At 41.6% G+C, this 18,682-nt stretch overlaps 1 protein-coding gene across 2 annotated transcripts in view; it reads right to left on the bottom strand.

The window, feature by feature from the left end:
* PSTPIP1 (proline-serine-threonine phosphatase interacting protein 1) overlaps positions 1-18,682 on the bottom strand; it is a 527,591-nt gene that overhangs the window by 185,200 nt on the left and 323,709 nt on the right. For both annotated transcript variants that reach the window (XM_086959166.1, XM_086959165.1), the window contains exons 5-6: positions 3,499-3,605; positions 2,143-2,205 (exon numbers count right to left, since the gene is read on the bottom strand). In XM_086959166.1, the coding sequence (XP_086815292.1) occupies positions 2,143-2,205; positions 3,499-3,605 (170 nt within the window). The remainder of the gene's footprint in view (positions 1-2,142; positions 2,206-3,498; positions 3,606-18,682) is intronic.

The following is an 18,682-nucleotide window of genomic DNA, read 5'->3' on the forward strand; positions in this document are numbered from 1 at the left end:
AAATGGAGACGCAGTAGGCTACACTCCTGAGATGTATTTTAGTATTAGTGAAAGCATTGAAGTTAGGGATATGATTGCTGCTAGTAATCTGAGGCCTCAGGTAAGGCCCTTGTACCTGATAGAGAACCACTGGATACCAATAACAATAGCATTGTTTTTTGGGCCCCAATTTTAACAAACTATTTTGAGGCCGAAATTAAGGGGAATCTTGTTCTATCCAGGAGGGAAGTGATAGGTGTCCCATTTTTAAAAAAGGGGATAGATATTTTCCGTCCTGCTGTTATCATCCAATTTCTCTTTATGGCAATTCTTTTGAAAATGTAGACAATATCTTGGCAGCGAAACTTGAGGCCTGGCTGGAGGAAAACCAGTTCCTGTCGAAAGTTCAGTACAGATTCTGCCCAGGGTTTGGCATGGTAGAACGGTGCCTGAATCTTCAAATGATCATGGGTAAAGAAGTCAAGGCCAGGAAGGGATTCATTCATCTTGCATTGAAGGTTTTCTCTTTTGCCTTTGAATTGGCGAATAGGGTGAAGCCCTGGGTCATCATGGCAAGGATGGGATTTGATGTGGCATTAATTCAGTGGGTGTACCCACGCAACATCCTTCTATTTTGACGCATTCCCAGATGTACCAGAAGTGGTAGACTTACACCTCCCCAGGTGAGGCATAACGAGAAGAAAAATGTTTACTTCTCCTCGTTTCTTCCTCTTACTATGTGTGCTGCAGGTTGCAGCACACATAAAAAGGTGGAAAATGCCTCAGAGGATTGCTTTTGTGAAGGAAGGCTCCCTTTCCTACTCAAATATAATCCTCCTTACAAATCAGGCACCATTGAAAAATGGTCCAAGGATGTCTGCTCTGGCGCTAGGCAGCCAAAAGGACGCAAGTGAAGAGAAAAAGGCAGCAATGTGCCAAACTGACTCAAATAAGGTGCATTCCTGCCTTTTCCCTGTCACACAGTGCAAGGTCAGCAAGGCGACTTGCTGTGCTGCATTGCGTCACTTGGCCATAAATATGGCCAGAGTGTGCTAGACTTAGTGTCATACCTTAATACTGCATCTGGCAGTAGGATATTAAAAAGATAAGGGAATATGAAGTATTATTTGGTAAATCATTTTTCAGTCCACTGCTGACTCTTCTGGTTATCCTTAGCCATCAGAAAAGATATTTGCTAAATCAGGGAATAACTAGAGTTAACCACCTACAATTCTTGATTTCAGCCAGTTGGCACTATCCCAGGTTGGTTACGTTCAATCAAACAAATGACACTTGATAAAGTGCTCAGCTGCTTCGACAGAAGAGGCGAGCCATAAAGTGGGGGAACTAGACAGAGTCAGATAGCCAGCTTTTGAATTGCCTTTGGCAGGCTGACAAAGACTCGCCATGCCATAACATAAGCAGGAGATTGTTCTATAGTTTTGCCCTGCATACAGTAAAAGAGATGCCGCCACCACGAGACTTGAATAATTTAAGAATACACAGACGGCAACTTTTGTTCGATCTAAGTGCTCTCTTTTGAGTGTATGGTGACAGTCTACTAATCAAATAATTTGGAGCCTCCCAGTGATAGGCTTTGAAACCCAATGTGAAGTTGATGCGCTGTTCCATCGGAGCCAATGCTGAAGTCTCAAATGAGGACTGGGTGTGATGGCGCCTTGATACCCTCCCAATTAGTCTTGCCGCTGCATTTTGAATTAGCTGAAATCTATGTATCAGATATACAGAGATGCCAAAATAGAGGCCATTTGAGTAGTCTAGACGAGACGTGAACAAAGAGTGAAGTACCGTTTTCATACTCTCTTCAGGAACCAGATCGAGAAAACTCTTTAAAATTTTCATTTTCAGAAACCAGACAGATAAGTCCGATTTGCGCCACAGAGGAAAGGGTGGAATCAAAGACAATGCCCAACTTTCTAGCAGATGTTCCACCAACGACCATGAGTTGAACAACCCACTGATCAGTGGTGATTGATTCTGCATGTGAAGATTACTCCGAGTGACTGGATACATTTAAACCCATACAATATATAAAGTTGCTAGGGGGCTGTATGTGAAAAACTCTAGGTCAGACACAAATCACCTATCTTACCAATGTGAAATTCCATCTCAATGAAGTAATTGTAGACTCTTGAAGCATACCTCAATGGCTTTCTTATGCATGGCCAGTTTAGTCTTCTGCAGAGTATCCATCGCTGACTCGAACTGTAAGATACAATTCAGAAGCAAAAATCAGTATTCATTCTTATCATGGCGGGAAACTATGATGATGGATGAAACCTGGCTCTAAGGCACAGCTTCATAAGCCCTTCGCGTTACATTTTGGCACTGCTTGGGAAGCCCCTTAAAAGCGAGATTAAATGCCTATGACGTCACCAATAAATTAATAAGAAGGAAAACATCTTAAGACAGTAATCATTCATTCATGTATGCTCACAAAAATCACATTTCTCCAATTTGGATATTCCAAACTCTTTTCTGTTCACCTATTGAAAACGCTCTGATCTTTTTACATATTGCATTGACTCTTCATCCAGATTAGACAAAATATCGAAGGACCCTGTGTTCAAACTCGGGATCTTCCTAACTCACTGAGATAGCCGGTACACATAAAGTGTCACATAAGATTAGTATAAAGGTGTTTATAAAAAAATCATTCCACTTAGCTGCCAATTCAGAGCACTCAGAGCCTCTTGTGATCTGCAGGCAGAAAAAGAGACAATCTGATTGGGCTGAAAGAGTGTTTTATCTTCCTCAACTACCCCATGAAGAGTCATCTTCATGAATCATGGATTCAATCTTTATTCTGACATTCTAGCACTACAAACATCTGGCCTCAAGGGCTGGGTGTGCTTATGTAACGCCACTGGCCTCAGACACCATTGTAGTTATCATATCTGGTCCTACCTGCTTCAGCTTTGGCATCCCAGAAGTAGCTGTAGAGGTCACCTGTTCTGTGCTGCATATCACAGCTCTAACCCCTCCCAGTTTCCCAGAGGTCAGTGAAATGAGGTCATACTGCATAGTAGTGAGACATTTTGGGTGTACTCCAGTTTCACCACTTCAGAGGCTGCATGGATTCATTACTTATAATGCTCTAGGGGACACTATTTAAGAAAGACATACCAGGTTTGCTCTGTGTTGTTTTTAATGTAGACAGATCAGGTCAGACAATTCCAGTTAGTACCACATGGGGCTTTATTGGCACAGTACCGCACCAATGAAAGACCAAGCAGTTGAGTAGCCATTCACAACTGACCTTCCGAGGTTCCAGCACTCTCAACCTATTCCTCTCAGATGACATGCTAAATAACATCAAAACATTCCAGAAGACATAATTCATGGAGCTAAAACACAACATTCCTCCAATTATTGTTAATGCTGCTATACTCATACCTGTTTGTAGTGGATAGCAATGTGCGGTGCTAGATAGCAGATCAATCCCACTCCTACTTTGTACAAGACAAATGCCGTACTTAAGTTACAAAATATATTTACCTTTTTTCTTAATTCCTTCTGTCTGTCTCTGAACTCCTCCAGGCGTTTCACCTCTTCCCTCAATGTTTGTGCCAGCTGGATATGAGAATTTCCAATATTCTCAATTTCTAGTAAAGGGTTATAAAAATATAAATGGTCTGTATAAGGTAAATATTTTAAAAGGAAATACGCATTACTTTACCAGGTGTAGCATAGGAAGAGATGGGAGGCTTTAATCTGGAATTTTGTGAAATTCATGATTCTGTTCTCAGCAAAATTGCAGACTTTTAAAATTTTTTACTTAATATTCTGTAACTGGGTTTGTGGCGGAGCCGCCCTCAAATATATAAATTCCTAGTTTCTTTTAAGCTAAATTGTAATTTTGTCATCATACCAGTTGCTGTAAGAAAGAAGCACATGTTAAATAGAAAATGTCAGAAAAGAATTGAATTTTAGAGTTTCATTTCAAGTGTGGCATTTAAGTGGGCTAAAACTAAGCAAGTACTGCTTTTGCTGAAAATGATTCAGTTTTATTGATTAGGGATTGCATCTTGTTAGATTTAGGGTTTTTTAGTTGGCACAGGTAGGTACTTGGGACAAATAGGGACCCTTGACTCTAGTCAGGGTAAGGGGGTACACTCCTAAAATAACCCCTGCTCACCCCCTTGTAGCTTGGCACGAGCAGACAGGCTTATCTCAGAGGTAGTGTGTAAGGAATTTGTGACCACATACAGTAAACCAGTGACAATACTACAAATGCACACCACACAAGGTTTATATAAAAAATAAGTATTCTTTATATAGACTTAACACAAGACCATTAAATAACAAAAATTCACAATACTATACTTAAAAATGGGAGTTTTAGCTTAGCTCAGGTCAGTTCTTAAGATGCAACACTTTGCGTCAATGTACCTTACAATGCGTTGCGCTTCCACAACAAGTAATGTTGCAAAGTTCTGGTAGAAAGAAATAACAACGTAAAGATCTACCAGTTCCATCACGATTCTCTGATGATGTGAGAAGTCTCGATCCGATGCGTCAACTGCAGCGGCAATACCCTTGTTCAGCGATGCGACGGCACCAGCTTCAGCTGTGACACTCTTCTCAGACGTTTGCGAGAAGCTTCTGCACAATGCAACAACTACAGCTGCGACATCCTTGTTCAGAAATGCGATGGCAGCAGTTCCGACGGCGGTGTGCTTCTCCGGGATGCGAGGCGCTTTCCTCGATTCGGTGCAATGCGACAGCGACAACGGTGACACCCTTGTTCAGAGATGCGACAGCAGCCACAGCGACAGCGACACGCTTCTTCCTCGTTGAGAGGCACTTCTCTCGATGCGGTGTAATCCGACAGCTACAGCGGCGACAATTGTTCAGAAATGCGACGGCAGCAGCAGCGACGGCGACATGCTTCCTCTTCGTTGTGATATGCTTCTCTCGATGGGGTGCAATATGACAGCTCCAGCTGCGACACCCTTGTTCAGAGATGCGACGGCAGCAGCAGTAACAGGCTTCTACCTCGTTGAGTCCCGCTTCCTGCTCCTTGCGACACGCAGTCCCTCAGAAGGCCCCAAACAGCAGCAGGCACTTCCAAAAGAACTCTGGGGAGCTGGGGGGTGAAGTCTGTTGTCCCTGAGACATCAGCAGGAGGCACGCTCTTTTCCAAGGCCTTGGAGATCCTTCACGAGGTGAAAGTAAAGCACACAAAGTTCTTTCTCCTCTCTTTGGCAGTCAGGAAACCACTACAGGCCAATCCCCTAAGCAGCACTTCAGCTTAGGAATAGTCTCTCCTCAGTTTATCAGATTCCTCTCCTCTGCAGAGGTTTCTTCTTGCAGTCCAAAAGTGATCTAATATCTTGGGATCTGGGTTCCAATATTCATACCCCAAAATCCTATGTCCTCTGAGGGCAGAGGGGCCTTTGCGCAGTCCAAACCAGATCTAGAGCACTCTGTTTACATGACTCCTTTTTTTCTTTCACAGTGCAGAGCAGAAACATCGGACGCCCCACAGGAGGTGGCGCCAGCATTGTGGAGGGAAATCACAGCCCTGGAGCACTTTGTTGACATGACTCCTTCTTTTCTTTCACAGTGCAGGGCAGAGACATCAGACGCGCCACAGGGAGTGGAGACAGCGTGTGGGGCAGGCGCAGTCCTATTCAGGTCCCAGGTGCAACTCCTCCCTCCCATCTAGATGCAGATCTCCCTATTTACAACTGGGCGGACTCATCCTGTCTCCTGGAATCCCCCAGCCAGGTCACTCAAACTCCAAACAAGGAATGCACAACCTCGCAGAGGCAGGCTTGGAAGGTTAGACAAGAAAATACCTACTTTCTAAAAGTGGTGTTTTCAAACACAAAATGTTAAAAGCAACTTCACTAAAAAATTATTTTGTCATTCTGAGTTCAGGCATGCTAAACTTGAATTCCTACCATGTTCCCTGAGTCAGTTAGGATTATAAAATGGGATAATCTAACTGCCCATTCTGGCCTATGGAGAACAGGTAGCCTTGCAATAGTGAAAAACGAAAATGGCTGTAAATCACTATTAGGACATGCCACATACATCAGGGCTTGTCCTACCTTATACTTACAATGCACCCTGCCCTTGGGCCTACCATAGGGGTGTCTGATATGAAAGATAGGGAAGGTTTAGGGACTGGCAAGTGGGTGCACTTGCCCAGTCAGCATAGCAGTACCAGACTGCACACAGGGTCTGCAATGGCAGGCTTTAGACACACTTTTACAGGCTGCTTCTGTGGGTGGCACAACTGGTACTGCAAGCCCACTAGCAGCATTTGGTTTACAAGCCCTGGGCACTCCTGGTGCACTGTACTACCTAACCAACCAATCATAAAATCACCAATTAATGCATTCATTTTACAATAGGGAGCACTTGCACTGTGGCACTCGACAGCAGTGGCACAATTGCCCAAAGCATCTAACACCAGCAAAAATACACGAGGCAACAGCAAAAATGCAAGGGAGCCCCACACCAATGGTGCCAAGTCTAACACATCTATACTTCAAAAGTCAGAAACTCCTGATTCTGCAGAGGATAATTTTAAGCACAAGATTGACGCCGAAAAGGAAATTCCAAGACCAACATGAATACTGAAAATATCTCTCTAAAAACAACATTTTCTAAGAAGTATGCAGTATCTAGGATTTCTGCTGAGAAACTTTCAAAGTACATTTATGAAAATTGTGCTAAAAATATACATTTCTCTTAGAATTAAAGCAAAACTGAATTTTAAGGCAAATTATTCTGCAAGATAGTAGTGTGGGCGAACTGTGCAGATAGCTACTAAATACTTCATCCCATTTTACACACTGATTTGGCAAGTTATATTTCAGAAAAAATATTTTTGTGTTTCCTAAAAAATATTTTATTTTCTCCTAAAGAAATGAAAAAACAAAAAACAAACTTATTTAACCAATTGCAAGCCATTGGTGGAAATCTGGATACAGTTTAATATATAAGTAGGTACAACTATAATTAGTGTTCAGTGCACTATACAATTATGCTAAACGTTGCAGCAATTACAACTATTCGTATTACCAGTAGATAGTCCTGAATACAGAGTCAGTCACCATCCTTTCTGGCATCTGAAAAAGGTTTAAAAAAGAATATCCATACATGTCACACATTGTATAGTGATCAGACTCCCCTTTCAGAGACACCATCTTGCATTCTTTACATTCAAAACATCATGACTGATAAAGATATTCTTAATAAAATTTGATGTTAGCTCTCAAATGCCAGACACAGACATACTATTTATTAATTGATTCCAGGCGCGGTCCGTCGGTGAGGGTGGTGGGGCCCCATCCCCTCACTTCTTTCCAACCAATGATGAGTCTGTCAGCCTAAGCAAAGGTCAGCCGGACAGGCACTCTTCATGTTTCAGTCAGGCATCCAGGAGCAGTACATGCGCTAAATGCGCAGGTACCCTGCTACATGAGCCAATCATTGCTGGGCTAAAGACGTCACAGCCCTGTGAGTGTGACCTCCGCAGCCCGGCAAAGTGCTGTGAGGTACTCACCCCGTGTGGAGGTGATGTGTCACTGATTAACTTGGGCCAGGGTAGTTCAGTTTTAAACCCTGAAGTGCACAGGCTGAATGTCACAGAGTCTGGTGGTGTCAGCATGCCTCACTGACACCATCCAACTCTGTGACAAGTAACGCAAAGTCCTCCTCTCATTGGCTAACACATGACAAGAGACAGACATAGAGAGCAGGAGGGATTTTCCTGTCTTCCCATCTCCGGAGCCTACAGGAACCAATGAGGGTTCCACCCCGCGTCTGAGGTCACTGCTGGTCCGGTAACCTTTTCTTCTTTTAATGTTGGGTTTGTGCGTGTGTCTGTATGTGTATGTATGTATGAATGTATGTGTTTTTGTGCAGCATGCTCTGAATGGATGTATGCAGGTATGTGCTTGTGAATGGCAAGTGTGTGTGAGCTGGTAAATGGATGGATGTAAGTGAGTGTGCATATGGATGGCTGGGAGTATGTGTGTGCACATGTAGAAAAGAGTGTGTTTGTGTGTGCCCACCGCACCAGTACTCAACATTACGTGCCGCCACTAATGGGCTCCATGGTCAAGACTACACACTATCCACTTCTGAGATTCTATAGAAGCATTAATAAATCTTCCTGTTTTTTCACACGTTTGTTGAAAAATAATGGAGCCAAATACACACAATTTTCATATAATGTGGCTGCCTACAACTTGTCAAGTGACATTGTGGCCACACAAATGAAAACTAAACTACAATATTCTTCCAACATTAGGTGTTAGTGTATATCCACTGTATAACTTTGTTATACAGTGGACGGGACATAGGACACATAACGAATGCCGAGGAAGAGAAGACTAAATCCCAGTATTAGGAGAAAAGATTGGACTTAATATGGCAACAATATATCTAAATAGCAGCCTCCTACTGTGAGAGTGGGCTAAATCTAAGATAAAGGGAATAATTTCGCTAAAAAAGCCTCGGAATCCTCGAAGATTTCTGAGGAGTAATACGTACAACACATGCGAATAAGTGTTCTGATTGATCATAACTTCAGAGGCACCCAGTTTGGACCTCTAGTCCCGTCACAGACTACACGCAACCAACAGGATTTTACTGTGCTGATCCCCTTACCACCCCCGCTGCTTTAAATAAAGAAATTGAGCGGACTCAGGTTTAATAATCCACTGAAACGTACGTCGGCCTGATACATTTTCCAGCTGGCAGCCTAACCTTGGAACATAAAGGAAATATTCTCAAAAAGAGTTATTTAGTGCAAGCCTGGCTAGCTGGAATATTATGTAGGTGATGTTGTGACTGTGTGTGAGGTTGTACATTTGTGTTCTTGTAAGGGGTTTTACACATTTTTTTGATTAATTGTATGTTAAATATTGCATTCGTTTTGCTCTATTTTAACGAAAATATAAGTAACAAAATGGTTTATAAATAGTGCAACTAAACTATAAAAAGTCAATATAAAATGAGTCATACCATATTTGAAGTCATGCACTGTATGTGCATTTAGTTAAATCACTACAAATGGATAGCTCGTGTGAGCTATTTTTAGCCATTGTTAAAACATTTGTTGGTCGAGTGGGAGGTTCTTTCTATATTATTGCTGTCTGATTCCCTTTTCTCCAAGAGCAGATAAAGCATCCCACAAGGGGTACCGTCGACCTGTGCGTAACTTTGTATTCAGAGCGCATTAAAGTTTTAATATTATTCTTAGTAGTTCTAGAATTGTCCCAAACATCTGTTACTTCAAATCTATGTTTAAGACTATTCATAAAGAGGGTAAAAGCAATTCTTGCCGAGTTCTCCCCATGACCACTTATTAATGAAGTAAGATTTCACAGGAATCCGCATTGCAAGTTTACTAGCAACTAATTAAATCGAGCCTACTTACAAAGGGCATAATTCCAGGTTGTTCCATATTTGCATTCACCCATAAGTATTCCAGGAGAAAATGGATAAAGACAGCATATTGTATTCCTTTGATTTTCATAAGCCAATAGTATAACACTGTATATAAATGGACTTTAATCTTTAATAAAGATAATGACTAAATCGTTAGTTTGTTGACTCATTCCTGGAAGACTAACTAGGTAACAGAACTGCATCGAACTCAGAGTTAGATGTCAAACAGCGAGACAAGTTAATCTCTATTACAGCCTTGTAATCTGCCATAGCAGACTAAGCTGATCCTTAGAGGCTCACTGTCGTGTTCTAGGCCCTAGCCAAAGCCAAGGGGGGCTGTAACTAAGGGGTGGGGATTTACTGGGCGGTATAACCCACTATGGTGGGCTATAAAGCTATTCGCAAGCACAGACCTTAGCAGTAATTGTCTAACAAGGACATGTTGTGAAAGGTATCTGAAGTCAGCCCCTGATTTGCCCTTGGTTCCACAAAACTGCTTTTATTCATTTGGCAAAGCAAATGTAAGACAAGGGAGCTAAATAGAACTCCTGCCTCACTGCAACTGCAGCTCCCCTGACACTGTGAACCGCAGGAGGCGGAGAAGGGGAAAAGCTTTCTGTTTTTCCCTTCCACAGTCTCTTGCTCTCTCATTCCTCTGCACAATCCACACAGAGAAATGGAAAAGGGAGAGTCAGAGGCTGTATACAGAGCTAAGAGAGGTGGGGCCGGGCGGAGAGGGTATTTCAACATATGACCGCGAGGGTAAATGAAATAAATAATTAATTTTCCCTCATAGATGTATGTCGAAATCCCTTCCACAGGGCCCCACCACCCTTCCCTGCACTGACATCGGTTGTGGGTTAGCGCTAGTAGAGCTTGGTACACCAATCTTTTTGGCACCCCCCATGATCTCCTTCTCCCTCACTACCACCCAGCAAAAGTGCCCCTCATCTGTCCATAGCCTCTCTCTCATATACATTTCATTTGTTTACCAGCACTAGTAAAGGCTGGCTTTAATAATCTACTCAGCTATCCACATAAAATACAGATTTGTTCTTTGAAGCAGGCATATTAGCCCCCTGCACTACTTAATGGAGAGTCAAAGCTGCCACTAGACAAGACTCTGTAGAAAGAACATTAATCACAAGAGTTATCTTGACATTTTAATTGCTGCCTGAAAGCTGGATGCAGGAGGAACTCTGCAGCAGGTGCGTTTAAGTTACTGATAAACACTGCGCTCCCTCCCTGAGGTCAGTGTTCACCTCTCCAGTGCAACTGCCCTAAAGCTAGCCCTGGCTGAATATTAGGACATTGAAAAGTGTTTATAGTCCACTGCTGCTCCATTGTCTTCCATGGAGATGTCAACACTCCAATGTCCTGATATTTAACAGTTAACTATATATGCAGCAGTTATCATCTTTTATATTCTTGTGTACGTTTGGCACAAAATACTAAGCTATTGATTTATTATTGCAATTGTAGCTGAATTGTAATGCTGCTAAATTTCTGTAAAAACCTCTGACAATTAAGGGTGTTCTTCCGTAGCCTTCCTTGGCCAACTCCCCACCCACCCAGGTACAGGATCTAAACAAAAACACAAAACTTCTGTTTTGTCTAGATTGCACTGTAAAATTTTAATTCTCATCCAACTCATCACAGACCCCATGCAGACCGAAAATACATACTTTGCTGTTTTAGAGCCATCCTCATAGGGTAGCAGGAGCTCAGTGCCATCTGCATATGAGATGATCCTAATGCTGACTATTTCCACTAAGATGGCAAGAGGTTACATGAAATTGTTAAACAATGTCAGACTCTTTGAGGACCCTTGAGGTTCGCCCTGTTGTGGAGTCTTAGTGTCCAAAGTGTAAGGGTGCAACCTGCCTGCTCTCTATGATCCCAAATCGAGCAGAACCAATTCTAGGTTGACCCTCCTACCCCAACGGCCGATAGGTGTTGCAGAAAGATATAATGGGAAACAGTGTCAAATGCCAATGAGAGATCTAAAAGAATTAAGGCGGCATTGTGGCTCTCATCCAAGAACAACTGAATGAAGTTCGCTGTTTCCAGCAGAGCTGTCTCTGTACTGTGTTGTGAGAGGAAGCCAGATTGAGAAGGATGTAGCAGCTAGACATTCTCCACAAACTCTGATCATTATGCTTTGACGAAATTATGTCAAACTTTTTGGCGCTGTACGTACAAGTGAGACATGTCTAAATTCGATGACACTGACCTATCTGCTGTTGGTTTTTGCAGAAGGGAATCCACTCTTTGCAGACAATAGGAACTTGACCCATCCATAACAATTTAATAAACAATTTGGCATAAACTGGATTGATAATATTGAGAACCTGTCTCAGAATGTTAGGTTCGCATGGAGCAAGTGGAGAACCTGCTCTACAATTTAAAATACCTGCTTTTAAGTCCTCATGGTCAATCAGCTTAAATTGCAAAATTTCACATTCTGGTGCTGGCTGCTGCTCCATTGGAGGCAACAGCTCGGCTGAAGACCATACCTGAGATAAGAGATTGCGCTGAATTTTATCAATTTTCCAAGCATAGTGCATAAGTTCGACGTAAGATTAAGGGGAGGAGAGGCTGCTTTGGGGTGCAAAAAATCATAGACAATCCTACAAATCTCTCTTGGCTTGTTATTAGCCTCATTCACTTTCAAAGTATAATAGTTACTCTGAGCATGTTTTAAGTTCATGTGGTATTTGTTTAATGCCTCTTTTTAAATTGTTTTATATGCTATGGAGTAATGTCTCCTCTATAATCTTTCAACTTTTTATGATATTTTCGACCCTCAGTGAGACTGGCAGAGAATCATGAGGCAGAAGGGGCTCGCCTTTGCTTAGTAAAGATTGTTTAGGAGAGCCAGTTTATTCTAGGCCGCCAGGAACCATTGGTTAACCACTATGATATAATTATTGACTTCTTCCATCATAGAAAGAACTGTAGTGTCTAGAGCATCTCTCAACCCTGGGATGTTAACTTTGTTTCATGCTCTAAACAAATTCGCTGTCACCTGAAATTCCTGCCCATCTTTAAAACTGAAAGCCTATGAAAACTGGATCATACAATGATCCGAATACACAACCTACAATGGATTTTCCACTAATATATTAGTGTTAGAAAGAATCATATTAATAGTACATCCTACAATATGAATTGGTCCAGTAAGGCTCAAAGTCAATTTAAGAGAATCGAAGACCTTAACTAATGATCTAACTATAGAATTGCTAGTGTCATCCACATGTGAATTTAGATCTCCGAGTGCCGTAAAGTTGGCATATTACAATACCTTAGAGGTCAAAGCCTCATCCAAAAGGCTAATAAAAATAACTTGCCCGCATAACCAGGTGGTTGATAGATTAAGTTGTCTGAAAATGAGGATTGAGAGGAGGAAGAGATGTAATAACCCAATGCTTCTGCCCCTTTAAAATTCTCCAATTGGAAGGTGGACCTTTTGAAATTGTTCTTGAAAGCAATTACCAGACCCCCAACCCTTCCGCCATCCCTAGCTAGATATGTATGTACATAGTCCTCTGGAAACGCTAGCTGTAAATCTGGGACAGAGTGCTCCCCATCCAAGTGTCTCTCATAAATAAGGCAACCAACTGAAACTCCTCTAAAAGATTGCGGATATGTAATGCATGCTTATGAAGGGAACACATATTTATTAAGGTTGCATTAATGTAATTCTTCCACTACGCATAGGCAAGGCCCTCATCAGCCGTACTTCTTCTTCCAGTCACTGTATCCTGAAACAGCAGGACTCCCTTACAACTACCCGCAGGCTGCAGGACCCAAACAATTAGTCGAAGAAATTGCACACTCCCCAATCATCTGCCTTCTGATTCAAGCAACTCATTGGCAGTGCAGGTAACCCTCACCCCATTTCAAGGGACTGGCAGCATCCCTGGTGCTCTCCGTGGTCGGGATGAGAACGGGCTCAGATGGGCTTTCCTTTAGCATACCAGTGGCATCTCCGCTGTGCGTCTGCGCCACAACCCTATTTTAAACAAAATAGTAATCCCACATAGCACCAACAGAAAGACTAGAACGTTGCCTTTTCAAAATGGCTCAACAAGGCAAGGAAATGGGAATCAAAGCATAATTGCCTGCACTAGTCTCAAAGTCCCTGTCAGTATTAATGGAGCAAAGGTGCAAGACACGGGCTGGAAGCACAATTCCCTATACCTCCTAAATTTAGAAGCTGATTCAAAGAACCTAGCATTCATCAATATACAAACACAAGATAGCCCGGCACACTTTGTACACAACTTGTAGTAAATTCAAAAAACAGTTCAAAGGGATTTGTTCCACAGACGAGTCGATGTTCGATTTCAGTTTATTCTTTATTTTTCATTCTTTAAAAACTTTTGAAAGCACCACTTTTGAAACTGCCAATGCGTTTCGTCCCATCCAGGGACTTCTTCAGGGCTTGAAAAGTAAATACAGAATGTTCAATTTGATAATCTTTCATATATTCATAACAGGTAATTTTTGGATTTTAGTTTAGTGCACTTCCTCCTATATTGAACATAGTATTTGGCAGGTAAAGAGTCTTTGATAGGAAGCAGTATCCCGGATGCAGTAATTCCGGTCCCGCAGTAAAGGTCCTTGATAATGTCCGCCTCACATGCATCAGGAAGGTGCAAAAATAGCGAGATTCTATGATGCACTGCCCCACCCCAGAAACTTCTTCTGAACACTTCTCTTCCCCGGTCTTGCAAAAACAAGTTCCAAGTTCAGATTCCAGTTTAAACATTTCAAGTTCAGTTTAAAACAATTAGCTCATACAGAAGCTTCCACCGCAGTTGGTCTGCCTGAATGATCAGCACAGCCATGCCCTCGCCCTATATTTATACGAAATAGCACCAACAGGAAGCCTTTGGCCCTGTGTGAAGATATAAAGTCCACAAATAAGGCAGAGATAATCTTATAACCAAAAGGGACAGGGTACATTACAAATTACAAAAGAAAGGGTTCCCTTTTGTGTCGCACACTCACAACATTTATACCATATACTGATGTATGCCATATATTGATTTAGGGGATGAATAATCCAGAGATTATCAATTTGCTGTTTTATCACTAAACACTGTTTTATATAAAAATGTCTAATTGTATTAAATATCAAGTCTTTACGTATCATAAAATAGTGTCTCAATAAAAAACATATTACATCAAAATGCATTCTTATTACAGTTATATAAGTCAATATTGTATTTGTTGGAAAAATACTATCTGCACCATATACATTTTTCATCACAATAATATATATGCATACATTAAAAAAAGAGTTTTTGCTTATTGCAAAGGGACAAGGGCATGATGTTGTTTGAAGAACACATGTAAGGAAAACAGAAGGAGAATATTACCATCTGACTTGTAACAACATTAAAGAGTCATTATACGGAGAATGTTGCCAGCAGTAGACAAGTAAACGTCAACTACTTATAGCATTACCATGAGTCTGACACAATGAGGGCGGACATGATAGACTTTGCACTAATATGCACGTGTAGAACACATTGTGGTGTAAAGGGAAGAGTGATTAGGATGACATCTATCTTTGAAAACCAGATAGAGTATAAATAAGTATATAGCATAGATGTGATGAGTGCGCAACACAAAAGAGATCCATTTCAATTGTAATTTGTAAAAAGATGTGAAGCCCGGCCATTGATGTTAATTCCAAATGTGTTTTTTTTATTGTTGCAAACGATGACAGCATGTAGTAGGCCTGAAGTACCCAGAAGTTTAGCACCAACGGACTCCAAGGTTCTCTCCCACTACATCATCACATTTTATAATACACATTCCATGACACTACTTATAATATAAGCTCAGAAGAATACTATACACCACATGCTGCCTTTTCAAAATGGCACCTCCTGTTGGGCCAATGTGGTAACATTGGCCCTGGGCAGGTGAAGGCAAACACAGTGAGAGTCTACGATGCATTGCCCCAAACCCCCAAAACTCTATCGCTCACTTCACCAGTATAATAAAAACTGTAAAAACAAATGACAAATTTAGCTTCAATATATAACATTTCAAATTCAGTTTATAATAATTTGCTCACACAGAAACATCCCCCGTAGCTTGCTCTGCCAGAATGAATGCTAATATAACGACTACAGTATAGTCTATGTGATAAGAAGATTGAGATCCACAGACAATTTCCCAGAAAACACTATTAATTAAAAATGTCATTGATTTAAAAATGCTGTATATCCTTATTCTATTTCAAGGACTTAGCCCTTTCAACAGGGTCATCACCAAACTTGTTTGCTTTTGCTCTCCACTTTTTGCTAAATTTGTTTTGTTGGCCTTAGGGCTCAGCTCACTTTACCACTGCTAACCAGTGCTGAAGTGCTTGTGATCCCTCCTTTAAACATGGTAGAATTGGCTTATACCAAATTGGCATATTTAATTTACTTACTATCTCTAGTAAAGTGATACTACAGGTACCCAGGGTCAGTAAATTAAATAGCCTGCAGCACTGATTAAGCCACCCACTTAAGACGCACTTTAAACATGTCGCAGGTAGATATTTCATGTTTGGTACCTATGAAATTGTAATGATAAACCCTCTTTAACGGCAAAGTTGGATTCTTCACTGCAATTTTGAAACGCCACTTTTAAAAAATTGCCATTTTACTGCCCTTATCCTTTGTGTCTGCAGCCTGTCTTGGGTCACATGACTGGGTGCAGCTGACAGACTTTGCGAATTCTTCCCAGACAGTCACAAAACAGAGGGATTAGGTGTGCCTTAATGGGCAATCTGCTGGCAGGATAGGAGCCAGAGCTGAGCACAGCCCCATTTACACCTAAATAACCAGTGCCCTGCCTTTACACAGAGGGCTTAACAAACCTGTATTGTCATTGCAGCCAGCTTGGAGCCAGGGCAGGGAGTCAGGAAATTCGACACACTTTAAAGAACCTTTCCAGAAGCTTTTTACATCTTCCAAAAGATGAGCACCAGATTATAAAAATAGGACATTTAGACCCACTCTTCAGTTCACTACTGAACCTGTGGAAGAACTCTCAGAGGACTGCCTGCTGCTGTGGCCTTTTGAGCACTCTGCCAGTCTGCTGCTGTACCTGAAAGGTTTGCTTTGCTGCCTGGAGCCTGCATTAAACCCTCAGAGTCCAGTCCTACTGTTGATCCCTGCATATTCACTTGCACACAGGACTAGCAGAAGTGACTTCAAGGTCTAGTTTGCTGGCTTCCTGTTCAGAGCCTTTGAACCCATACTTGGACCCAGTCTGATCGAATCCTGAATCCCCAAGACGTGTACTATCAGTCCTGGATCCTTGGCTGTCATGCCAAAGGGGTCCAGATGGCCAATTTACAAAACTGAGGACTTGGACAAAATGTGGTTAAAAAGTGCACTGAGAACCAGTAGGAGCCCGGGACCAACCTGCTCGCACATCTGCCTGAGGTGCATCGCCGGTTGGATTGACTATGTGGCTAAAGTCACTACGTTCTTCTTCACATCAGCAAATCAGTTTTAGCAGTCCTACACCAAAGGAGTATTCAACCTTGTGGAACTGTTTTCGGTTGCAGCTCTCTTCTTCGTCCTTCTAGAATTTTTCGACTTCCATTTCAGCGAGTAAGTTCGTACATAGAAATCTTCACCATGACTCAAGGACATCCGATGATGAAGGCCCCATCTCGGACACCTCCTGTAGTCTTACCCCTCTGAACTTTGCCTTCTCAGACATTTTTCTGCAAGAATTTTTCTAAGTCCCAACGTAACTGCCGACCGGGCCCAATCCACTTCTTGTATCCAAACCGCGCTCCATTGTGGTTTGCCTTAACTTTTGAATTTAACCTGGTCTAGCGCGACTAGGTGTTCGTGGTTGACGATTTGATCTTTTAGGTGCTAGATTTCACGTAATATTGAAAAAATCATACATTCAGTTGTACTGATTGAATTTTTGTCACTTTGGTAGCAAATAATTTATTAAAATGTACTATTTTTCTAAATTGGTTTGGGATTTTTCTTGTGTTATGTTTTCCCTTTCTGGCGGTTTGTGTGCTGCATAAAGAATATACACATTGCCTCTAAGTTAAGCCTTTTTGTGGCAAGCTCTCTAGGGTTCAAACACAAGCTAGGTTAGTGACGTTTGTGGTTTACCCTGCAAGGGACTGTGGCTGTTGTTTGACCAGGGCTCACACGCCAGTCAACCAACTACCCAATATCTCACACTATTCATTTTCAAGTAATCCTACACAAAACTTCTTCACAAGCGCCAAATCTGCCCTGCAAATTCTTCCACACCCACAGAAAACATTCATTTGGCAGTGTGCACTTCACAGGAAGACACAATCAGTGTCAATTTCGCAAAAAATGGAAAGGAATAATCTTGCTACCCAGTATTTCATTTCTCTCATTGCTCTGAAGAACCATTTATTTACTGATCTATCAGGATTTGTTTAAATAAATATGTGACCGCCCTATCACCTGTAAACGTAATGATATGTGTGGCCATTTCCACTAGGAATTCAGAAAACATATTTTTAACTTTCTGACTTTGATCAACATATATACCATTTTAAATACCCTTGTGGAAATTAAATGTGGTTTCTCTCCTCATCTGAAAGTGAGCTGTCTCTGCACCTTTTTAACTTTCCATAGACAGACATGTAAATGCAATACCTGATTGAAATCAACCACTTCTGCACAAAAAATGCAGAAACCACATGTGACTTCCGCTGGTGCTGTGACAGGAACAAATATATGGCGGAACTTTACTGTCATGGTTGAGGTTATACAATGCTAGGGGGTGGGGCGATTGTTCATATCAGGCAGATGACATGCTGAGCAGCTAAAATGTACTTCCGTAACTCACAATGTTTTCTCCATTATTGTGTTTCCCCCAAATTATCGGGGGTCACACCAGGTACATTTCATGAGCCTAAAAAGTGAACTGTGACCTTTTCAAAGAAAATAAAAACCAGCAGGTGCCGTCACTTCTGTCCTACTAAGTTATGTGTATGTATAGAGGTGTGTTAGGAAACGGGCAAAACTTTTCAGTATAACGTATCTGCAGGTGGTACATAGATCACACTTCGAGCCCCGAAATCAGAACGAATATATGATTTTTCCACGATTACAAGTTCCACGCATGGCATTACCACGCGAATTTTAGTTCGCATGTGTCTTTTCCACGCAGCATTTTACTACGCATGTTTTTACACCGCAATAATCACGTTACGAAACATCTCACGTCCCATTGAAATTTACAT

This window comes from Lissotriton vulgaris, chromosome 2_2 (genome assembly GCF_964263255.1).
Source record: "Lissotriton vulgaris chromosome 2_2, aLisVul1.2, whole genome shotgun sequence".
NCBI classification, from domain to species: Eukaryota; Metazoa; Chordata; class Amphibia; order Caudata; family Salamandridae; genus Lissotriton; species Lissotriton vulgaris.